The sequence below is a fragment of the Myotis yumanensis genome, unplaced genomic scaffold (genome assembly GCF_028538775.1).
Source record: "Myotis yumanensis isolate MYYU_CA2020_CCGP unplaced genomic scaffold, mMyoYum1.0.hap1 SCAF_3, whole genome shotgun sequence".
In the NCBI taxonomy this organism is placed as follows: Eukaryota; Metazoa; Chordata; class Mammalia; order Chiroptera; family Vespertilionidae; genus Myotis; species Myotis yumanensis.
The window spans coordinates 178,294,766-178,320,048 of record NW_027223754.1 but is presented as its reverse complement, the minus strand read 5'-3'; the positions used below and the strand labels follow the sequence as shown (position 1 = coordinate 178,320,048).

Sequence of the window (25,283 nt, the reverse complement as noted above, 5' to 3'; positions counted from 1 at the left end):
TTTTCCATTGAGTGGATAGAAGGGAGAGGGGAGGGGGGTAGAGAGAAAGAAACATCGATGTGAGAGAGACACATCGATTGGTTGCCTCCCACACTCACCCTAACCGGGATCAGGAATCGAACCTGCAACCAAGGTACGTGTGCTTGACCAGGAATCAAATCCGAGACCTTTCCATGTGCAAGCCGATGCTCTAACTATTGAGCCACGTTGGTCGGGACTCTCTGCTATGTTTTAGTCTAAATCAGTTACATCTCATTGTTTCCCACGTTTTGTCCTTTTCCCAGTCTCTACATCTCCCAGGTGATGCACTCTATCTTGTATACACTGCCAAGTCCAAACTCTTATTGTCAGACCTCTCTGCTGAGCACCGTGTTAGTTGAGACCCCCTGTTGAGAGCCATGGAAACTCACTCAAGCTGGCTTAAGCAGAAAAGATACAATTGCAAGAATCCCACAAAATTTCAGGAATGAGCATGAACAGAAAGAAGACTATGCGAGGGCTGTTTTTATTCTGTGGGCTCTATTGCTCTACAGGCAGCTGCCTCTTTTTTTTTTTGTCTGAAGACTGATTTCCTCTCCTCCTCCAGTCTATATGCCAGAAAGAGTGACCTTCGCTATTTCAGAATCTTATAGGACTAGTCATCCCGGGGAGGGGGAAGGCTGAGGTGAGGAAAAAGGGAGCAAAGGAACAAAACTAAAAACAAAACTAAGCTAAATTTAATTCTCTCTTTGGATTCAAACTCCAAGCGGGGGGCTCTGCTTCAGTCAGGCATTGTCCAGGAACTGTGGCCAGATGGGCAAGATGATACCAGGGCAACAGCTGTCCGGCAAATAATCTGCATGTAAGAAGTGCTAATTGATAGAGTGAATGAATAGAATGAACGAATGTGCTGACCTAGGTTAGGCTCTTGTGAGTCAAAATACCACAATAATGTTTTTGTGGTTATGATTTTTTAAATAGTCCATTTTTTTTTTTTAAAGAAAAATACTATACATGGATAAAATGACAAAGTCTGAGACTTCCTTCAAAATAATTTAGTGAAAGCATGATAAAGGAACAGTGCTTTTCTATATGCTTTTATAGAGAGAAGCATCTAAAACAGTGGTTCTCAACCTTCCTAATGCCGCGACCCTTTAATACAGTTCCTCATGTTGTGGTGACCCCCAATTTCATTGTTACAAATTGAACATAATTAAAGCATAGTGATGAATCACAAAAACATTATGTAATTATATATGTGTTTTCCGTTGTTCTTAAGTGACCCCTGTGAAAGGGTCGTTCGACCCCCAAAGGGGTCGAGACCCACAGGTTGAGAACTGCTGATCTAAAACAAGATTGGCTATGAGTTGATTGTTGAAACTGGATGATAGGTGCATGAGGTTCACAGTCTATTGTCTTTACTTTTGTATTTGTTTGAAATTTCCTAGAATAGAGTTTTTAATCATAAAAACAGAATTGTATTTAGTAGAGTTAAAGAGCCTTATAAATTATTAGCTTATAAATTAAATTAATTTTGTACCAGTCTCAGCATTATCACATTTGAATAATGAGGTTTTTGTTTTAGCCAGCTCTGTTCTTTATTTCATCTGAAGGGTAATTTCAGCAGATGCCCAATATGAACAAGCACATAAATGTACCTTTTACCTAAAATGTATGGGTATGAATTAGTTTTTAGCTAGGGTGCCTAGAGACATCGAGCTTCTCCTAGTACTGCCCAGCATATAGTAGGTTCTCAGTAAATGTTTTTTTGAACAGGTGTCCCTTAGCAGTCACAAACCAAAAGGGAGCCTTGTCTGTTGAGCTGTTTTCTTAAAATTTGTTTAAGAAATCTTGTTTGTTTGTTTTTTGCTGTATGTTTTTCCATCATTTGAATTTTGCTGATTGTATCACCGTAGTATAATTTTTTAGATAAGTGAAGACTGCTCCAGGCTCCCGTAGCCACCTGAGGTCTAAGGGAATCAATATTATGGCACATCACATCTCTAACACACCTTGGCAAACCAGTGTAGAATTGTATATACCAAATGTCAGGAGAAGATAAATAAAATGTTGGAAATTATTATTACTTTGGTTACCCCCTGTTTAAGCATCTGTTTCAAAGCAGTTAAGAAAGTCTTGATAAATCTAGGTGAAACATTTTTAAACCATTAAGTAGTCTTTTTTAACTTATTAATCTATTGATCTATTAATGCCAACTTATTAATTACTTGATTAGAAATAAAAGTCTCTGAACGACTTGTCTTCTAGCAGTCAAGAATGAGATAGAGTAACTATTTTTACTTAATGCTTTATAAAATGTATTTGTTGACTTCTTAAATGAAATATGCTTCACTTGTAAATTACAATTATGAAGAAACCATGACATTGTCTTGAAACATTAAAGCATTTCTAAGGGTAGATAAAACCATTTAGAGCATTTTTAAAAGTGGCTGACATTTATTTCTTCCTCAAATATTACAGTTAAATTTAGGTGGGTAGGATAATTTTTTCAGGTTTTTTTTTTAATGCACAAAATCAAAATTTGCTATTAGAAATTATTTGCCACAGTGTTGTGTGGGCAGGGCAAACCAAGAAAAATTTTACATTATTTCTGTTCCCCTCAGGCAAGCCTAAAGCTCATTACCAAATAAGAAGGCGGCATAGAGTTGATTCTCAACCAGATATTTCTAGAACATAAGTTGAGGCATCATCTTCAGCCATAGATTCCGTGCAGAGAGGTGGGCAGACAGTATAGGGAGCTGTGAGTATAGATACCCTATGTTGGCTAAGGAATTTGTTGATCAGAGGAGACATTCTCCTCCTATTGGTTTCTCTTGGAGGAAAGAGGGTACTTAGTTTGAAGTATAAATGGAGGATTTCTTTTGGGGGGTTTCTGTGGTTGGGAGCCGCTCTCCTAGGGTTCAGTGGGGTTTGCTGGATCATTGGCATCCCCAGTGGCCTGTTTGCACTTGGTAAGGCTTCTTTTTTACCCTCTAAAGGACACATCTCCAGTGCATTTCTCTTTCTATGGGGGTGGGGATGGGCGGAAGGCATGGTGAAACTGTTTACCTCATCTTGCTGCTCATGTTAGCTCTGAGGAGCCTTGGAGATCTGTCTGCTCAGGCGGGTGTCTCTTTTAAGAGGAGTTTTCATAAATAAATCTACCTCTCTTCTAATACTTTAAAATGTTATAACTTCTTAAAGTTGTAAGAATAGTAGATGATTTTATAATGGCCTATAACTCAGAATCTTACCCTGTTAATTTGGAAAGAATGAGGTTGGTATTCAGCATTTCTTTGAAGCAGAGCATATTACTTATTAGCTGCATTGCTTGATTTTTCACAGAATGGTACATCTTCATTTAAATCATAAGCTGAATTGTATGACCATGAAACCTACCAGTGTTCCCTCAATAGCATGGTAATAATTTTTGTAAGAAAAAAAACAAGTGGTAACAAAAATTATTTCCATTGTAGGAACAGAAAAGGAAGATAATACCAAAACAAAATTCCAGAATATATGAAGTCATTATGACTGAAAATCGTGTATTACACACGTACTTCATATTTTTAATTTTATTATAATAATTGGTCTTTCCTGTCATCCCCACAGGCATGTTACAAAGATAAATACAGTCTCCACTCTCATTATTTTTAACCACAGAAATGTAAACTGTTAATGTGTTAGCATTTAGGGACTAGAAGCTGCAAAAAAAGGAGTTTTCTGTATCTTTTGGAAAACAGTATTGCGTTATAAGTGGAATTAGAACTAGTGAATGGAAACGGAGTGTTCACATAGCCGTGTGCAGTCCTGAAGCTGTTGGTGCAGGTGGAAAGCCGTGCTGGATAAAGGGGGAAATCAAAGTGTACATACAGAGTATTCACATTTTGCCAACTTCTGTTCCCCTAAAAACCCCAATCTTTTCTTTGGATAATATTTCTCAGAATTCAGAACTCATTCTTTCCTTTCAGAAAACTGAGGACTGGGAGAAAAATAAGACTGAAGCAGACATGGAAGAGTATATATGGACAAATAGCTCCTCAGAAAAAAATATCCTGGAAACACTTCTCCAAATTAAAGCCGCAGAGAAAAACCTGGACGTAACTAAAGAAGAGCTCCTTGGCACTAAAGAGATTGAAGATTACAAAAAGTGTGTTGTTAGTCTTAAGAACGAAGGGGACAGTGAAAATACTCTTTCTCAGTACAAAGACTCAGTGAAGAGACTATTAAATTTGACATGAATTATGTAGAAAAATATGCTTGGTTTATTTTATGACCTATATGTAATTATCTAATTTGATATAAAGCTGAAAATGTTAAAAAATATTGTTTTACTTTCGAGTTAAAATTATTCCTTTCATACTAATGCACAAAAGGCAATAAATATTCACAAATTTTCTTACTATACTCTGGGGCAATTAGACTCATTAGATCTCTGATTTCTTCTGGTTCTAACATGTTTTGATTTTCTGTTATAACAACTTTAGAATTTAAATGCAGATGATATATTTATTTTGTCACCTGTTACATTGTTTCCCTACACAGTAGCACTTATTGGATGCTTCTGAATTGTAATTGTGATTATTTCAGAAGTGAGGTCTAGAACCGGGCCCCACTGCAGCTCAGTGTTTTGTTTACATAACTGCTGTCCACCCAATGCATTTTTGCAGATGTCAGTTCTGATTAGAATTAGGTCCTTGGGAGTATTTTCTAACCTAAAAAATTGGTTCCATCCCTCTATTTTGGGGTCACTTTATATTGATTCATTTCTGTTTAGTATCTTACTTTCTATTTCCTGGGCCTCATTTCTCCAAATCCAACCCGAAAATGGAGATTAACTGGTATTCATTACTTGATTCCCCAGGGAGAGCTTCCACAGCTCAGGAAAGAGATGAGGCATAAGAGTGTAAGTGGAGTAAATGACCGATCACCCATTCCCCTCCAATCCCCCCCCCCCCCCCCCCCCCCCCAGGAAGCCAGGACCAAGCAATGCTCACCACACAGGGAGGGCCTGGGCCTTCCTGCAGAGCCTTGCTCACTTGAGCAATGCCCTAAGAAGCATTCCATTCCATTTAGCTGTCAACTCAGGATTTTTAAGTCTATCTGGAGGTCATTTCTTAACACTTCCAAAGTTGTCCACAAGTGATTAACTTAAAATAAAAATAAAGGCATTACTGAGTTTCTTTACCTAAGACTTGTTTTAGAGGACAGAATTAGAGGACATAAATGAAAGCCAAAAGGAATTTCAAAACAGTTGTCCAAAAGATGTATATAAAATGAAGGTATGATTTGGTATTAGCAAGCCCAATAGTTGGTAGGTTAGAAAGGACAACAATACGGCCTTGAGTGCAAAAAGGAGAGAGGTATGTTGTATTTCATTGGATGAAAATACTGAATGAAAAGCAAAGTAGATAAAATTGAATTTTTAGATCAGGTTTCAAGCATACATGAGTGCATTGAAATGTTATGTTTTTAGAGACTCAGAGTTAGGAAAACTCAGCTGCAGAAACAGGACTGAAGAAGGAAACATTTGGAAGGAACATGTGAAGAGGTGGTGGATTAGGATCATCAGTCCTATAGTAATAGTACAGTGCAGGTGTCAGCAGGGGCAGAAATGATCTATAATAATAAAAGCGTAATATGCTCATTAGACCAGACATCCTTCCAGACGAAGCCGGGGCTGCGAGGGAAGCCCCGGTCCCGGGTGCCTGCTGGTGGCCAGAGGGAAGCAAGCCCAGGTCCTGGGTGCTAGAGGGAAGCTGGTGCTGGTAGCCAGGGGAAGGAAGGCCTGCTCTTGCACGAATTTCATGCATTGGGCCTCTAGTGTGTAATAAAGAGTTTGACCTTTCCCAAAGGTCTGGCTTCTCCCTGTAGCTTCTGGGAGGTAATCTATGCCATACCTCATAGAAGTGCCTTTGTTTAACGCTGAGCTGCTCACAATGAATTTTAGGGTGGGGCTGGCCACACCTGATAGTCTTAGGCATGTCAGAAAAACCAACCATGTTATTTTGGGTGGGGGCTTTGAGTCATCTGGTAAATCAGTGCACCTGGCAACTGAGATCAACCACAGGTAATCAGTCAATCATACCTATGTAATGGAGCCTCAATAAAAACTTTAAACATGAGGCTCAGGCAAGCTTTCCTGCTTGGCAATACTCTGGGCATGTCAGACCCTGGAACAGGGTGAGGAATCCATCCTGCCTCCAGGGGTAGAGGACACCAGAAGCTGTGAGTTTTTTTGTTTTTTGTTTTTAAATTCTTTATTGTTTAAAGTATGACATGAGTCTCCTTTCCCCCCCCATTGACCTCTCCCCTGCCACCTCCTCCCCCAAGCACAAGACCTCACCCCCACTACTGTCTGTGTCCATTGGTTTTGCTTATATGCATGCATACAAGTCCTTTGGTTGATCTCTTACCCCCTCACCCCCCACTTTCCCTTATAGGTTGGACAGTCTGTTTGATGCTTCTATGTCTCTGGTTCTATTTTTGTTCATCAGTTTATGTTATTCACTATATCCCACAAATGAGTGAAATCATGTGATAGTTATGTTTCTCTGACTGGCTTATTTCACTTAGTATAATACTCTCTAGTTCAGGGGTGGGCAACCATTTTGTGAGTGCGTGCCAAAACCAGCAAAATCTCTGACTCAAAATTCTTCTGCGTGCCAACCCTAATTTTTTGAGAACATGTTACGCCTACTTGATATCTCTTAAGGTGTACATATGTGAAGAACCTTGAAGAAATAATAAAATTCATTTGAGCAACAAAAACACAGTATATGATGATGAAAAATACATTTACTTTTTAATGTATACATGTACACTGATAGTCCGACAGAAAACTTTATGACTCCGTTTGATATTATCAGTGGGACTTTTGCTGCTGCATCACTGATGACAGAGATTTTACATCAGGTTTATATTTCATGACCTTCAGAGATATGCACGAGCTACTACTTTCATCCGTCAGGCTACTCCTATTACGAGACTTAACAAAATTCATCACTGAGAACAAAGATTCACAAGCGTATGTGGATGAAACCAAAACACTGGTCGGATCTAGGAAAGCAGGGAGAGTTAAAGCAAAGGCATAGAAATTGCTCTTCCCCTCTCTCGTCAATCCCTGTCTATGGTCTTGAAGATAACTTGTTATGTAAAATTATTTATCTAAGATGCACCTACACTGAATTTATCTGAAAAATAAAAAAGTCGATATTAAGAAAAAAATTGTAAATGGAAGATTATAAGAGAGGGTTTCACGTGCCAGCAAAAGTTACTGGCATGCCATGTTTGGCACGTATGCCAGGGGTTGCCCACCCCTGCTCTAGTTCCATCCATGCTGTTGCAAATGGTAAGAACTCCTTTTTTACAGCAGTGTAGTATTCCACTGTGTAGATGTACCACAGTTTTCTAATCCACTCATCTGCTGATGGGCACTTTGGCTGTTTCCAAGTCTTAGCTATGGTAAATTGTGCTGCTATGAACATAGGGGTGCATATATCCTTTCTGATTGGTGTTTCTGTTTTCTTGGGATACATTCCTAGAAGTGGGATTACTGGGTCAAATAGAAGTTCCATTTTTAATTTTTTGAGGAAATACCATGCTGCTCTCCACAATGACTACACCAGTCTGCATTCCCACCAGCAGTGCAAGAGGGTTTCTTTTTCTCCACATCCTCGCCAGCAATTGTCAAGTTTGTTGATTTGTTGATTTGTTGATGATAGCCATCCTGACAGGTGTGAGATGGTACCTCATTGTTGTTTTGATTTGCATCTCTCGGATGATTAGTAACTTTGTTCATGTCTTCATATGTCTCTTGGCCTTCTGTATGTCCTCTTTCGAGAAGTGTCTACTTATGTCCTTTGCCCACTTTTTGATTGGATTGTTTATCTTCCTTTTGTTGTATGAGTTCCCTGTAAATTTTGGAGATTAAACTCTTATTGGAGATAACATTGGCAAATATGTTCTCCTATGCAGTGGGCTTTCTTGTTGTTTTGTTGATGGTTTATTTTGCTGTGCAAGAGCTTTTTATTTTGATGTAGCCCCATTTGTTTATTTTCTCCTTAGTTTCCATTGCCCTAGGAGCTGTATCAGTAAAGATATTGCTATGACATATGCCTGCTATTTTGCTGCCTATGGAGTCTTCTAAGATTTTTATGGTTTCCCATCTTACTTTAAGTTCTTTATCCATTTTGAATTTATTTTTGTGTATGGTGTAAGTTGGTGTTCTAGTTTCATTTTTTTGCATGTATCTGTCCAATTTTCCCAGCACCATTTATTGAAGAGACTGTTCTTGACTCCATTGTATGCTTTTGCCTCTTTTGTCAAATATATATTGAGCATAATGGCTTTGGTTGATCTCTGGGGAAGCTGTGAGTTTTGAATCTTTCTGGACTTCATCCTATGAGCTTCTCCCTTGGCTGATTTTAATCTCTATACTTTCCCTGTAATAAACCACAACTGTGAGTATGACAGCTCTCATTGAGTTCTGTGAATTCTAGTAAGTTATTGAACCTGAGGGGGTGGTTTGGGAACCCCTGCCCTACCTGGAATTTAGAGTTGGTGTCAGAAGTGAGGATGGTCTTGTACAGGACTGTGACCTTGAACCTTGGCAGTTTGGCTAACTGACCTGAAGGCTCTCGGACTGAGGCTTGACCCTAGGATCGCAAACTCTTAGAGCTGTAAGATTAATACAAAACCGCCTCTGAAGATAACAGCCGCCGTGATTGTAATTTTAACCATAATTAAACAGCACTGTTTGTCAATTAGATCCTTGTCCTTTAAACTATTAAATGGCCCAATATATACAGTGAACATTACTGTATTCATCCTTATAATGAGGAAGGATTCTAGGGGACGCTACTGGTGTTGATCTGCAATCATTTCTGAGTTCAAACTCTTAAGAAGTTGCTTAAACATGTAGGCAAAAAAATAAAACTTGTCTTCTTAATGATAGGGTGCTTTATTTCTTTCTTGGCGTTTATTCTTTCCAATATTGGTCAGTATTTCATAATAATGGACAATTACAGACTTAAACCCATACCAAAACTGACTACCTACAATGTTGGAGAGGTTTCAGTATTGTGGTTATTTCCCAGATGGGTATAACAACCTTCACCGTAGTTGTTGACTGGGCCCTGACATCTTTGTTTCTTAATGGTTAAAGTTCTATTCAGGAGCGCTCTTTGGTCCCTTTGACTTTCATTAGGACGTGGCTTCCAGGCCTGGCTGTGTTTGGTGCTTCTTGGCTGCCTCTAGCCTGGTTGCTTCTCCAGTCTAAGTTTACTCCGTCTATCTGATGGTCAAAGTTAGGGGCTGAAGAAGAGGAGTGTGAGTTTGCTTTCTTACAAAGGTAAAATATATTTTCCCTAAGTTGTGGTTATTTCTCTAAAACTATCAATTTTTAAGGAATGAGTAAAATTCTTAGAAACTCCAAGGAAGAAAAAAACCTTATTTTCTAGCAGCCCTACTTTGTTGGGAAGCTTAAATAATTTGTACACATTTGAAAGGAAAGCAATCTTCAAAGAATGTATATAGAAATAATTTTTAAAGACAGCTTCCTGAATTACTTATTTAAATATAAATTTAGGATAATTTAAATCTCGGTAATCCCCTAAATAGCAGGGCCTTTTCCCCCCTAATGTATTAAGAAGGAAATTGAACAAATTTATGGTCCTATATAATAAAGAGCTAATATTCTAATTAGACCGAATAGCAGACTAAGCTGGGGCTGCGAGGGCCGGCCGAGGCTGTGCAGGGCTGCGAGGGCTGGCCAGGACTTCAAGGACCGAGCCCCTACATGACTTTTGTGCATTGGGCCTCTAGTGTTACAAATAGCGAGTTAAGGCAAACTGATTAAATTTTTTAATTCAGACTTATTTATGACTAATATGAGGGAACAGTACTATTTTATTAATCTTATAAGATTTTTCTCTTCTATATTCTTTGTGGTTATGGCTGTCAATATCTATTCTCATGTTAAAAACAGTTTCAGGGATGAGATTAAGGGCCTGTAGTTTCAGATCATTAGAGACTTGAATTACAACTTTCTATCTACATTTATTAAGAGTTAAAGGATAAATCTGGTGTAAGAAGTGGACAGAGCTGAAATACCTAGTGCTAAGCTTTACATCTGAGTAAACTATACAAGTAAGGGATGTAAACTAGAATTCCCAAGCTTTATTCAACAGAAGTTAACATAAAACTCAAAAGATCCCCATGCCATAAGTATTGAAAGGCATGTTATCTTTAGAAAATGAAGATGGATTAGGATTGAGAAGCATGGAACATAGAAGACTATATAAAAATCAGGAAGCATTTGCTTAAGCCACTGTAAGATTTTATTAACCTGTAACAATAATTTGACCTTGATGGTAGACAAATAAGATATTACAGTATTTTTTCTCCTTGTATCCCATGCTTATTAGGAAAATGGAGGCTTTTAGTCTAACAGTGATTTCAAGCATGAACTTTTTTGGAAACAGATTTTCTGTTAAGTCCTGGCTTCACTATTTACTAGGCGTGTGACTTTAGGCAAGATACTTAGTCTCTTTTCTCCTCAGTTCCCTCATCTGTGTAATGGGATAATCCTATATAATAAAAGACTAGTATGCAAATTGACCGAATGGCAGAATGACCAATTGCTATGACGCGCACTGACCACCAGGGGGAAGATGCTCAATGCAGGAACTACCCCCCGTGGTCAGTGCGCTCACACAGGAGGAGCACCGCTCAGCCAGAAGCTGGGCTCACGGCGCAGCAGTAGTGGCGGGAGCCTCTCACACCTCCGTGGCAGCGCTAAGGATGTCCAACTGCCAGCAGAGAGCAGGCCTAAGCTGTCAGTAGGACATCCCCCAAGAGCTCCCAGACTGCAAGAGGGCGCAGGCCAGGCTGAGGGACACCCCCCCCCCCCCACCGCCGCCAAGTGCACGATTTTTGTGCACAGAGCCTCTAGTAGAAGTATAATGGTTAATATTAGTTTATCTGACTCAGAATTATGAGGATTCAGGGAGTTAATAAATGTATAGCATTTAGAACTATATCTCTCACATGATGCTAAATAACTGCAGAAGTCAGAATTTCAGAAAATTGACAAAGAATACACTATTCAAAAAAAAGTAAATAATAAAAAAGCAGTTCTGTTTATCAAGCATTAGTGTGTTTTTTTAGACATTGGTGGTGGTGGGCATCCCATGCAATTATTTTTGAAACAAACTGCCCTTGTCTTACACAAAACTAAAAATGATATTCTTGAAATCTTACAATCTCTTACAACTTTTACTATTAAGAGTTCTCCTTCAGAATGTTACATTTTTTTCCTTTGCCTGGATCCTGACTTTCTCTGTCCTGGTTTATACTGGCCCTGCTTCTTTCGACAGCATCCAGATGCCAGGATGACTATACAGCAGCAAAGAAAGAGGACAGAGGTACAAAGGGCCACAGGAATCAACCACGTCTTTGAAGTCACAGATGTCCCATCCGGTGTTTTGTCTTCGTTCTCAGATGTGTGGTTTCTGCTGTTGTACCCTTTGGTTTTGTTCAGTAACTGCTTGCTGCTGTTGAGTCGGGATGGAATGGGCATATGAGAAAGTTTTGTGTCTATGGGCACAAAGAAAGGAGAAATAGTCTTGTTATCTGGATTGTTGATGAAATCAGCACTGGGTGACACCTTATTTTTTTTTGTGGCAATGGAACCATTCAGGGAAATTAATCTTGCCCAAGAATCTGTGGTTAATTCCTCGGAATACCTGGTATGGGTTGCGTTAACCAACTCTTGATGTGTGGTTGATGATGGAGCCTCTATTGATGTTAGCATTTGGTTTATCATGGTGGTTTGTTGTTTATCTAAATTCATAGTTTTTAGATTTCTTAGTCTGTCCCATCTATCAGATGAAGAACGGGTATTTAGATATGTGGGAGGTGATTGTCCAAAAACCAGCAAATCTGGATCTATACCTGAAAGATAAATAAGGCATCATTCATGTTATTTCTATTTTAAAAGAAAGGACCATATTCCTGGCTGTTGTGACTCAGTGGTTGAGCTTCAACCCAGGAAGCAAGAGGTGACCAGTTTGATTCCCTGTGAGGGCACATGCCTGGTTGCTGGCTCGATCACAGCAGGGGTGTGTGCAGGAGGCAGCTGATCGATGATGTTCCTCTCGCATCGATGTTTCTATTTATCCCTCTCCCTCCTCTCTCTCTAAAAATCAATAAAAACTTTTTTTTTTTTTTAAAGAAAGGACCATAAAATACAGTTTGGAGAAGTCTCAGGTTTTGCTGGTATGAGTTGTTGAACTAAGATAATTGCTTACTTCTGAATGGCTTAGAAACATACTGGCCATATTTGAATTTATCTTAACTTTCCAGGACATTTCCTGTTATGAACAGATTTAGCTATATCATGGAGCGTACTTCCTGTCTGCCAGTGCTATGGGGCAACAATAGTGTGTGTTAGTGCAAGAGCTACAAAAACAGTAACCATTTGAGAGATATAGCACTTTTATTTTTTTTTTTTTTATTTTTTTTTTATTTTTTTTTTTTTTTAATATATATTCTATTGATTTTTCACAGAGAGGAAGGGAGAGAGATAGACAGCCAGAAACATCGATGAGAGAGAAACATCGATCAGCTGCCTCCTGCACATCCCCTACTGGGGATGTGCCCGCAACCCAGGCACATGCCCCCGACCGGAATCGAACCTGGGACCCCTCAGTCCACAGGCCGACGCTCTATCCACTGAGCCAAACCGGTTTCGGCAAGATATAGCACTTTTAAATAAACAAAGTAGGTCCTGAGCCTGGCCAACATGGCTCAGTGGTTGAGTATCGATCCATGAACCAGAAGGTCACGGTTCAATTCCCATTCAGGGCACATGCCCATTTGGGAGCTCGATCCCCAATAGGGGGCGTGCAGGAGGCAGCCCATCAATGATTCTCTCTTATCATTGATGTTTCTAACTCTCACTCTCTCTGAAATCAATAAAAACATATTTTAAAAAACTAGGCCCTGAGCAGTGTAACTGTATTCAAATCATGAGCAAAACCCTAAATTTCACCCCTTTCCAGTGCCTGATTTTGTCTTCACTATTTTCTCTTATCTTGTAAACTAACTCCTTTTCTTCTGACTTCAGACCAGTGTAAATATTGCTTTGACTTTAAATGGGAAGAAAAAAACTCTGAGTAGCTTTCCAATAGTCCCTGATAGCAATCTCCCTCCCTGTGCCCCTCTTCTCTCTCTCTTCCTCCCTCTCCCTTCCCTTCCCCAAACATTCCTACATCCACTTCCTTCATTTCTGACTTTAGTTTTTGCCACCTTAACTATTCTAGCAAAATTATGCTTCTGAGGTTATCAGTAGTTTCTCGTGTCTGGATCACCTGTGTCTCATTGCTTTTGCTTCCCTCCTGTCCTTGATATTGCTGGCCAGCCTTTTAAAAAACTTCTTCCATGACTCTCAGGAGAGTGCCTGCCTCTCATTCCACCCCCCCTCGGCGCCCCCCCGGCCTCCCTTCCTTTTGCTGGTTCTTTTCTTGGTCCCAACTGGTTGTGCAATTTTCACAACCTTTAGTTCTTGGTCTTCCACTGTATTTTCTCTTCATCTCATACCCACTCCAGAGAGACTATTCTCATCAACTGTCACCACTACAATGATAGCACTGGAACCCACATGCCAGTTTCTTCCTCTCTCCTGAGTTCTGATCTCATTTCTCCTGTGTTCTACTGGAGGCAGACATGTCCTGTCATCACTGCACGTCCCCAAAGCCAGCGTCATTTTGTCTGCCTCTGTCTGACACAGTAGCATCGCCATCCTGTCATCACTCATGGTGGAATCTACCAGCCAAGTGATTTTGATTCCTCTCTTCCTATATCAAAAAAGTAATGCCATCCAATTCCTTCCCAATACGCTGGCCACCATCCCTCCTCATCCTTCCACCTCCCATGACCTTGTTTATTTAGATCCACTTCCTCCCTGACTGCGTTGTCTAACCTGCATCCTGCATAGAGTTTTCCTAGGCTCAGAGCACCAGACACACCTTGAACGATGGCATTTTATCATTAGGTACCTTTTATAACTCTACTCCGCCCACAGCCCTTCTGTTACCTGGCCTACCCTACCTCCCCCATATTGTCAGTGCAGCCCCAAACATGCCCTGTTGTAGCCCCACCAGTGTTCTTACTTTCCCGTGGTGTGACGCAGAACTTCTTGTCCTGGCTCTTCCTTGAAGCCTCTGAATTATCTAGCTTGCTTTACTCTCCCCTTCTTTAGAGCCTTTGTACTTGTAAGACTTGTCACATCAACTAGATTTTTAAAAATTAAATTTAATGGGGTGACATTTGTCAACCTGATCATATACAACTAGATTTTTAAGGAGATTGAAGGCAGATACATGCTGCAGTCTTCTGCAATGTTGAGCACAGCCTGCACATTGATAAATGACCTCCTTTGTATTTTGATGATAAAAACCTATTCTTTTTTATGTTTATTAATTTGCACCTGAGATGATTATATACATGGGAAAAGGACACTTAAAATTTTTTTCTAAAATAAAATATAATGGTTGTCTTAGGACCAATGATATGTTAATACTAGAGGTCCAGTGCATGAAATTCGTGCACTGGGCGGGGGGGCTGTCCCTCAGCCCAGCCTGCACCTCTCCAATCTGGCACCCCTCACAATCCAGGACTGCTGGCTCCCAACTGCTCACATGCCTGCCTGCCCGATTGCCCTAATCGTTTTTGCCTGCCAGCCTGATCACCCCCTAACCACTCCCTTGCTAGCCTGTTCGACGCCTAACTGCTCCCCTGCCAGCTCGGTTGCCCCCAACTGCCCTCCCCTGCAGGCCTGGTTGCCCCTAACTGCCCTCCCCTGCCGGCCATCTTGTGTGAGGGTGTGATGGTCAATTTGCATATTACCTTTTTATTATATAGGTTATGTAAGCCTTGGTGCAGTCGTTGCCCCTGACATCCACCTTGGTAGAGTCTGTGTATGCATTGTCTACAGGCCCCAGAACTACCGTTTAGCTTTCTTTTATTTCTTAGTGGTATCCTCAGCCACAGCAGTAGAAATGCCTGTCTACTTTGGCTCCTGATGAGAGCTCATGTGATCAATGAAACATGATGCTTAACCTCTTGTTCAATAACTTGATTTGTTATCACCTGGGATAAAGTCATCATTGCTGAACATGTCAAACTAAAGGGAATTTCCTTTTAGTTTTCTATCCGGGATGCTAAAAACCTGTCTGCCTGAGTGCCCAGAGTTCACTGAAAAATAATGATTTAGGGATTCCTTCGTGCCTATTGCCAGCTAGTTTCTAGGTCACGTGCCTCTACTAGGATATTAACAACATTCCTCAAAATACAAACAGAATAGAGACCATTACCGTCCGTTACGTTATATAAAATGGCACTGGTTCCAGGCTCCAATATGCAGCTTTCCAGCGTCGGGCAGTGGATATGGAGGCAGTTGACATTGTCGTGCATGGGATCGTGGTAGAAGACAGCCAAGTTACAGGCAACTGGAAGGGAACAGGCAAAGTACCTCTGCAGCGGTCCTGACGTTTGCCCCTTTGAGAGCTCTGAGAACACATTTCTTTCAAGAACATCGGGTTCACATGTGAACTATAATAAGTGTCCTCTTAAAGGAAAACACCTACAGATTTCTTCTAAGTCATCTTTCATATATTCCCTCCCACATGGGATCACCTAGAACAGTGATGGCGAACCTTTTGAGCTCGGCGTGTCAGCATTTTGAAAAACCCGAACTTAACTCTGGTGCCGTGTCACATATAGAAATTTTTTGATATTGGCAACCATAGTAAAACAAAGACTTATATTTTTGATATTCATTTTATATATTTAAATGCCATTTAACAAAGAAAAATCAACCAAAAAAATGAGTTCGTGTGTTACCTCTGACATGCGTGTCATAGGTTCGCCATCACTGACCTAGAATCATTTCCCAATCCCATGAAAAATTCAATTGGCTACAAAAAATTCTGAGGATATGGATATATATTCAGATTTCTAGGCGCAGTAGCCCTCTCGGAATGCTAAAGTACTGGAGTTCACCAGAGAAAGAAGTGGGAAAATAAAGTGACAACTGAATCAGAAGAGGGAATAACAGGAAGGGCAAAAATAGCAATGGCTACATTACTGGGTGGGGCCAGATGGTGGGAAGGCAGCTGGCCTTGACCCTGACTGCAGGTGTGTTCTGGTCCTATGGTGCAAAAGCACATCCAATGAACAGCACAATCAGAGTCCTTCGGGAGTAGAGAGAGAAGAATGTCAGCATTTGGATTTTAGCAATTTCCCTCATGTTCAGAAGTAAATTGATGCCATGAGAAAATGCTGAGAAGGTGCTGCCTCTCCCTGCCAACTCCCCCCGCCCCCTCAGTGAAGGTGTCTGGAATTAGAAGCATCTCTTAGAAGTACATTATTTGCTCATCTTATCTCCCTTTTTCTAAGTAAGATTACTCCTTAAAATATATGGTGTTATTGCTGGAAAACCTAAAGTCATGTTTGTTTTTTGTTTTGTTTTTTATTTTATTTTTTTAATATATTTTATTGATTTTTTACAGAGAGGAAGGGAGAGAGAGAGAGAGTTAGAAACATCGATGAGAGAGAAACATCGATCAGCTGCCTCCTGCACACCCTCTACTGGGGATGTGCCTGCAACCAAGGTACATGCCCTTGACCAGAATCAAACCTGGGACCCTTGAGTCCGCAGGCTGACGCTCTATCCACTGAGCCAAACTGGTTAGGGCTAAAGTCATATTTGTTGAATGCAGATCTTCAGTCTGTCCTCGCTAACGTGCAACATATATTTCCCTGCTGCCGTGGAGTGGGAACCACTTGATAGGGAATATCCATTGGCCAAAAGGTATCAACTCCTCTAATAAAATAAGATTACAGAGCCATGGTGTACTATTACCAGACCTCAGCGATGCTGAAAGCTGCTGTGGAATTGCTGTTGCTGAACCTGTACTCCTGTGTAAGGTGATCTGTGGGAAGTGCCTGTCCCCCATTACTTCTGGGACACCCATGTTTTTGCACTGTGTTCTTTTCCAGTAGGAGAAAGAATGGGATGAAAGTCAGTAATACAGCCCTAGCTGGTTTGGCTCTATGGATAGAGTGTCAACCTGTGGACTGAAGGATCCCGGGTTCAATTCCAGTCAAGGGCACATGCCCGGGGTTGTGGGCTCTATCCCCAGTAGGGAAAATGCAGGAGGCAGCCGATCAATGATTCTCATCATTGATGTTTCTATCTCTACCTCTCTCTTCCTCTCTGAAGTCAATAAAAATATTTTTTTTAAATGTCATTAATACATTGCTAATACATTACAGATTACAAACACATTCCCTGAGGCTGTGCTGTAAAGTCTAAAGCAGCGGTTCTCAACCTGTGGGTCGAGACCCCTTTGGGGGTCAAACCACCCTTTCACAGGGGTCGCCTAAGACCATCGGAAAACACATATATAATTACATATTGTTTTTGTGACTAATCACTATGCTTTAATTATGTTCAATTTGTAACAATGAAAATACATCCTGCATATCAGATATTTACATTACAATTCATAACCGTAGCAAAATTACAGTTATGAAGTAGCAATGAAAATAATTTTATGGTTGGGGGTCACCACAGCATGAGGAACTGTATTAAAGGGTCGTGGCATTAGGAAGGTTGAGAACCACTGGTCTAAAGGAAAGGAATAAAAAATATTCAATTTTCGACATTAAATTTCTGATAAGAAAGTTGGTGCTGTAGGGAACAGTTTTTATATCTCTGTGTACATTTGGGGTCCCCTCTGAGCAGGTTCGCTATTGCAGGATTGTGGCATTTTTAAGATCTGGCTTCGAGCTGGAAACTGGGAGGTGTGTTTGTGCCATTTCTTCTGAAGAAAGACAGTCACAACTTGGAAGCCATAGGATGCCTCCTGGAACTCGACTGGATGCTTATACTGTCCTCAAGGTCCAGAGGCCACAGCTTCCCTCGTGTTCGGAGGTAAATTGATGCCAGGAGAAAATGCAGAGAAGGTACACCCTACCCCACAGCCTGTTAGTGAAGGTGTCGGGAATGAGAAGACTCTCTAAGGTGCAAATCTGGGCCCTAGCAAATTTGGTTCAGTGGACAGAGCGTCGGCCTGCAGACTGAAGGGCCCCGGGTTTGATTCTGGTCAAGGGCACATGCCTGGGTTGTGGGCTTGATCCCCAATAGGGGTGTGCAGGAGGCAGGAAGCAGCCAATCAGTTATTGTCTCTCATCATTGATGTTTCTATCTCTCCCTTCCTCTCTGAAATAAGTAAAAATATATTAAAAAAAAAAAAAAAAAGCCAAGTGGCATATGAGGGGATACCTGTATTTTTTTTTTTGAAAAACTGGATTGGCTACCTTTTCAAAAGATTTCCCTTGCTCTCCTCCGTGCCTGATTAACTTCTGAGGACTTAGCCTGTGACAGCATCGCACACTGTATCTTTTGACAGTTTTTATTTTTTATTTTTTTGACAGTTAGTTTAGATTCTCCAAGTAATTCTAATTTGCATTCCAAAAATCTTACATGCATATTGGATAGGAGGCATCGGCAATTAACAAGTCAGAATCCAACCACGGAACGAAAGTGAACAACCAAGAGAAATAATTTAAAGTGGTGTGTAGCTTTGTTGCTTCTTTCTAAGTAGCTTTAACATCTTGAAAGAATGAAAGGTAAATAAAAGAAGTCTTTAGACAATTGTAAGTTAAAATTCTGTAACAATGAAATTGTTATATTTTCCTAAGTACAGGCTTCTGTGGATGTTCTATGGATGACATTAAATCCTAATTCTGGATTGCAGACTAAACATATCTGTTAGGATATTTTGAAAATTAACCTCTCTCTCCTTTCTTCCTTATCTTTTTGTTTTTCTATTTGACATATATCTCCCTATTTGTTTCAAAATATGAATCCAATCTAAATTCCTGTTTAATACATCCCACATTTGGTCAACACAAGCAAACACATTTAAAAATTTTGAACTGATACCAATATCACCAAAAGAACTTTGAACAGGAAATTATTATAAATATTTGTAAAATTAAATATGCTGTTTTGGGCTATAGGAATATTGTTAGTTGACACTTGGAGAAATATTTTCATTTCGCACTTTAGTGAAGGAAAGAGGATTCTCTGTTTCCTATAGATTCCATAGCATTCGGGGTCATGGCTAGGTTTGTAGATCAAGCCTACTCTGTCCCAAACGGCAAAGTCAGTCTCAATGTCTCTCCATCCCCCTCTTCTCCTTCATCTCAGGGCATCTTTCCTAGTTGTTTTCAACTGTTCACTGGACCCTCTGCCCAGGACTCCTTACTTAGGTCTTCATTTTGGAAGTTTCCTTTTAGTTTTGCTCAGGCATATCATTGACACTTACCATCCTTCCTCAGACAGCAGCTCCTACTGCATTTCTGGCCAGTGCTTTCAGAATAATACCTCAAGAACTGAGCTCCCATCTTCTGAGACTCCTCCAGGTCGACCAGAAGACCCGGGAAGCGACGGATCCAGCAGTCCCTATAAAAAACGGTGGGTGAGCAGAGGGCATCTGAAGTCCACCCCATGCTTAGGAACAAGATCACATCTGCTGCCACCACTGCCACATGCATTTCCCTGGTAAGGAGATTCGGCAAGAAGTCTGACGTCCAGGCAGAAGCTGGAGCTGACCATCAGGGTTTAGGGCAGTTTCTGGGCTTCGGGGCTGTTGCTAAGGAACAGCTTCCTTGGAACTCTCCTGGAGGGTCACGTCCTAGAAAAACGAGGCTGTTCTTTGACTGCATATTGATTTTTCTTTCGTTTCTTCCCAGTTGAATCCCAGGTGAACATTTGATTTGCTGGTGTTAAATTCTGAACACTTTTCAGGCCATTTCAATACTTTGTCCTTTAGCCTCTTAAAGACGTGGGTTCTCTCCTCTCCTTTTCTTCTTTTTCTGAAAGTGAATCACCACAAACACCTTTTACTCAGTAAATATAAAGGCAAGTGGAAATCCTAGCCAAGTGTCTTTCTGAGGACAACAATAGTTTAGTCATTTGACGTCAGATAAAGGAGGGATCCATTTCACCAGAAACAAGACATCATTTTGTAAGGAACTTGTGTGACTACAGACTTTTTCCCCCCAATCTCTTTTTCCCCTGGTATAAAATTTTTGTTTTCACTTAAAAAAAAAAAAAGAAAAAGAAAAAGAAAAAAAGAAAAAGAAAGAAACCTTGAAAGTAAATGAAAACTGAAAATAAAATTAAAGTTTTTAATTTTGCTGTGATTTTGAAAACATTGAATATGGATCCTGGTCACTTCTCAGGCCGAGGCATTTTTTTGCCAAAGCCAGACAAAAGCTTTCTTAAAAGAAGACTACAAAGATTCTGCCAAAGGAACAGCCTCATAATGTAGATGGAATGCAACACCCATTAAGGTGTATTGTCCAATCAAAAATAAAAGGTGTAATTCGAAATGAAAATTATGAAGACGTTCAAGTTGGGAGTTGTCTGATCTGCTTTCTGATATTCACGTTTGGAAGTTATAAAGTAGCCTTCTTGGTGAAGCTAATTCATAAAGACACAGTATCTCTGATTGAAGCAGAGGAGTTGCAAAGAAATGTGCATTAGGAAAATGGTAAAGTGTTTTTAAATTTCTAAATATTAATAAAATTACTTCCATGGCAATGCTAAACATTAAACATATATTAAAGGCAGTGAAACTAGCCTCTTACTTTCATGAAGACTGTATGTTTTATGTCCCAGGATATTCAAGATGACATTAGTTCAAAGCATAAAACTTGCTTTTTTTGGTTTCCATTTTACACAGAGCATCAGTGGTAATCAGCTTCGGGCATAAAGTACTACTCTTTTTTTCATTCAAGTAAACTTTTCCTATCCTGGGATCTATATTTCTTCCCTACTTTTTTGCACAATGACTCATTCACTGACTTGACAGAAATTAACATTCTTTGAACTTTCATCTCACCACCTGTTTCCTAATAATAGCCTAACTATCACATCTTTTGAGTTTTAGAAAACATAAATATTAATAATAATATAGAGGAAAATATTCAAAAGACTGAATAACTTTAAAAACAAAACATTTGCCCTACCTGGTTTGGCTTACTGGCTAGAGCATTGGCCTGCGGACAGAGGGTCCCAGGTTCCATTCCGGTCAAGGGCACATACCTAGGTTGCATGCTCGATCCCCAGCCCTGGTTGGGGCTCATGTGGGAGGTAACCAATTGACATCAATTGGTTGTCTTTTTCACATCAATGTGTCTCTCTGTCTCTCCCCCTCCCTTTCACTCTCTCTAAAAACCAATAGAAAAATATGTTCGGGTGAGGATTAAGAACAACAACAAAAAACGTTTACTTTCTTCCAGGCAATAATTACATTATGTGTTAACTCCTAACCTTTCATAAGCCACATAAAATACACTGAAAATGATATGTATTTTATTCTAATGAACTCATAGAAAGCAAGTTTCAGTTGCTTACCTGCAAACAATCTGACTATTCAATCTGTTCCATGGGGAGAGGGGAGACAAGCTCCCTAATGGCAAAGCAAGGAGCAGATGAACAAAAAATTACCCCTGTTTTTCTATGAGATTGCATCGCTATTCTGGTTAGTTCATGCCCTGGGAGCATAAACCAGAAAGACTACTTTCTAACCTCCTAACCTCCACATCTTTCATCACATCAAATGTAGTTTCTTTTGTGTGATCTAATTCCTTGACATTCTCATGTTCCCTGCAGGGATAGTGGAACAATCCACAATTGTTCAGTCCTTTTGCTATCGAATGATGTTCAAGTGAAGGTCAAAGTTGCATTTTTGAGGGGAACAGTGAGGGTGGGGTGGGGAGAGGACATCTGTAATACTTTCAACAATAAAGATAAATTTTAAAAAATTAAATCTACAAATTCCAATGTAAAGGCATGCTTCAAAATTTTGTAAACATTTTTTTGGTGGTTGCATAAATATTGAGCCTTGGAATGAATAACTTCTTAAAGCCAAGTATTTTGAAAAGGAGAGCTGGAACATGGACCACAGGGCACAGGGAGGATTACACAACGGGCATAGAGATGGGGCCCAGCCGCAACTAGTCTCAACCGTGCCCATGTGAGATGAAATTGCAGAAACCAGAAAGCAACTACAACTGTGAATAAAACATTGCTAAAGAGCTTTGAAATACCCAGGATCTTTGCACTATTGCCATGCGGTGATATATTGTACTTATTTCCAAGTGGGTACTCTTGAGAGAAGTTCAAAAATTAGATTTCTGCCTTAAAAGCCACTCATCTTTCCCAAGAACCTGGTTCAGTAGCTCTGGTGTGGGAAGCAGAATTCTTATTTTTATAAATAGATGCCCCAGATGATTTCCTAAGATGTTTGAAAAGCACTGATATAGGTGATTGAAATAAATGGAAGTTTTGTCTCTGTGTAGATGTTCAACCTAGTTTATATAGAGCCATTTTAAGAACTGTGCTACTTTAAATTGCTCTATATGCTTTAAAAAAGGAAAATTTGACTTTGCTTGGTAAAACAAATAAAAAAGTTGTCCTAGCCCTAGCTGGTTTGGCTTAGTGGATAGAACGTCGGCCTGTGGACCCAAGGGTCCTGGGTTCGATTCCGGTCAAGGGCATATATTTCAGTTGCAGTCTCCTCCCTGTTCGGAGCAAGTGCAGGAGGCAACCAATCGATATGTTTCTGTCACATCGATATTTCTCTCTGTCTTTCCCTCTCTCTTCCACTCTCTCTAAAAATCAATGGAAAAATATTCTCGAGTGAGGATAAAAAAAAAAGTTTTCTAGGAATATTGGAGGGACTGAAAAATAAAGATAATTTTTAAGTGGTAGTGAAGTAATAGCACAGGTTTACTAAATTCAAAAGATGTTTGAAAAACAGTCAATATTTCATCCTTATTTTAAAGATGCTAATTGTGTATTTACTGAACATTTTCATTTCATCACTTGATAAAATTGATGCAAATTTTAAAGAAATCAGGTCTGAGAACTATAAATGTCATACATTTTTTTAAAAGTGTTTTGCTTTTATTAAATTGCTATACATTCATTTAAAAGAACCAGACCATATAGAAAAATATAAAAAGAAATAAAAACTATTCAAGATCTTATAATTTTAACATTTTGGAAAATCCTCCTAGGCATCTCTAAAAAACAGATGCATGTACACAATTTTGCGTGAATGGATTCATAGTGGTTTAAGACCTGTTTTCTTTTTAATCTCCACCCGGGATATGTTTTTACTGATTTTTAAAGAAGGAGAGAGAGAGAAACATTGATGTGAGAAAGAAACAGCCATTGGTTGACTCCTGTATTTGCTCAACCTGGGATTGAACCTGCAACCTAAATATCTGCCCTGACTGGGATTCGAACCCACAACCTTTTGGTGTATGGTCACTAAGCCACCCGGCCAGTGCTAGAATTTGTTTGTTTGTTTGTCTTTTAATCCATTATAAATTTATATTTTTCAGTGTCTCTAAAGCAGCGGTTCTCAACCTGTGGGTCGCGACCCCTTTGGGGATTGAACGACCCTTTCACAGGGGTCGCCTAAGACCATTGGAAAACACATATATAATTACATATTGTTTTTCTGATTAATCACTATGCTTTAATTATGTTTAATTTGTAACAATGAAAATACATCCTGCATATCAGATATTTACATTACAATTCATAACAGTAGCAAAATTACAGTTATGAAGTAGCAATGAAAATAATTTTATGGTTGGGGGTCACCACAACATGAGGAACTGTATTAAAGGGTCGTGGCATTAGGAAGGTTGAGAACCACTGCTCTAAAGGAAGATGTCTACATCAAAAGTTGTAATCACTCTATGATATTTCATTCTCTGTATGTGTGAAAATTTGCTCTGCACCTCACCTTCCTTAGCTCTGAAAGAGTATAAAAATAGTACTGCAGTCTGTGTAAAGCCTAACGGTACCTGGCACTATTATGTATAATGATAACATTCAGTAAATGGTAACAGCAATTATTATACATTGTTTCCCAATTCTTTTATTGTTAAAGCAAAATTAAGATAAACATCTTGTACATTTTCCCCCATTCTAGGCCAAAAGGTATATTTTCCATAAATTCTTAAAGAACTAGCCTAACTCTGTGTTTGACCATTATTTTAGCCTCTGTAAAAAAGATGGTGATGTAAAGTGCTTGAAGTGAATCATATCTACCACAAAGGCCTGTCTTTGTTATTCAGTGATCAGTCAATAACAGATCTATAAAATTATGCCTTCAGGTATATATAAGCAATATTTTCATGAGCTTAGACATAATATTTTACATCCTTTGTAAATAAAAGACTTTATATTGCTCTTCTAGTTTAACAGAAAGCTTACTGTGAGCTTTTTAAGACTCAATCTTTTAAGATGCTTCCAGTACTAAATGATGTTATCCTGTCCGGACCAAGAAGCTTACAGGATCAGTGCCCAGTGTTGTCAAACTAACACCCCAGATTCCCTGTCCGAGTTGATCTTGCTCTGATAATATTACCATGGGAGATTTGCCTTTCTAAAGCACATCATTCTTTGAGCGTGATTTTTTTTTTTTTGGCCTGTTTTTAAAAGGCAAGAAAATACCAGTCTGAGGTGTATCTATGACGGTTGGGAAACAAAAGTGCCATTGGTGAAAGATTCTAAAGGGGCTGAGGAGAGACTAAGAGCCTGTTCTTCTTGGCTGACCACTGAATCTGGCATTGTCGCTGATGGAGGCACAAATACATCCCAGGTCCAAGTCTCTTTGATGCAGGGGGCGCTTCCCAGGCCCAAGTTCCCCAACTAAATGCCTGGTCCTGGACATGGCACTTTATCGTCCCAAAGAGGTTGCTAAAGTCATGGTTACTCACCCCCCAAGAACCTTAGAATGTCTCAACTGCACCCTCATTGAGGACAAGGTGAAAGGTCCAGGTGAGAATGACGTTTGATTAGTGATGATAAAGGCCAGGTGGAACAAGGTGAAAAGCTGGAAGTTTTTTTCATGGAATCTAAGAGGCAAGTCATAACTCCATCTTTATTTCCTTTGCTTTTTCCAGGGAGGCCAGAATTGACTTGATTTTTTTTTTCTATGTCTTTAAAATTTTAGTTCCTTATTCATGGTGGATTTTAAAGAAAATAATGGGTGACATCACCTTACTGTGAAGCAGCTAAGCTGCATTGAGAGAAGCACAAATGGAACCAAACAATGTGTTGAAAGAATTTGTTTTACAGATAGGACTGTCTTCTCTGGTTTTGAACTTCCGTCATCCTAAGTTAAAGTGTTAATCAGCAT

The 25,283-nt window shown here is 39.7% G+C and overlaps 2 protein-coding genes across 4 annotated transcripts in view; one reads left to right on the top strand and one right to left on the bottom strand.

Moving 5' to 3' along the window:
- MRPS35 (mitochondrial ribosomal protein S35) overlaps positions 1-4,384 on the top strand; it is a 30,845-nt gene extending 26,461 nt beyond the window's left edge. For all 3 annotated transcript variants that reach the window (XM_070410498.1, XM_070410497.1, XM_070410499.1), the window contains one exon: positions 3,951-4,384. In XM_070410498.1, the coding sequence (XP_070266599.1) occupies positions 3,951-4,220 (270 nt within the window). In that variant the 3' untranslated portion in view covers positions 4,221-4,384. The remainder of the gene's footprint in view (positions 1-3,950) is intronic.
- Positions 4,385-11,284: 6,900 nt separating this feature from the next.
- On the bottom strand, positions 11,285-19,915 carry MANSC4 (MANSC domain containing 4). The gene is made up of 3 exons (XM_070408819.1): positions 19,380-19,915; positions 15,357-15,491; positions 11,285-11,934 (listed from the first exon to the last, which is right to left on the bottom strand). Exons 1-3 carry the CDS (start codon positions 19,606-19,608, stop codon positions 11,285-11,287), a joined length of 1,014 nt encoding a protein of 337 aa, XP_070264920.1. The 5' UTR covers positions 19,609-19,915.
- Between the last annotated feature and the right edge of the window lie 5,368 nt (positions 19,916-25,283).

Coding starts and splice junctions, on each gene's coding strand:
- MANSC4 (XM_070408819.1), bottom strand. CDS start 19,608: ATGCATGTGGCAGTGGTGGCAGCAGATGTGATCTTGTTCCTAAGCATG. Junction 15,492..19,379: donor CTGCTGTCTGAGGAAGGATG/GTAAGTGTCAAT, acceptor GTTCCCTTCCAG/TTGCCTGTAACTTGGCTGTC. Junction 11,935..15,356: donor TTTATATAACGTAACGGACG/GTAATGGTCTCT, acceptor TTTATCTTTCAG/GTATAGATCCAGATTTGCTG.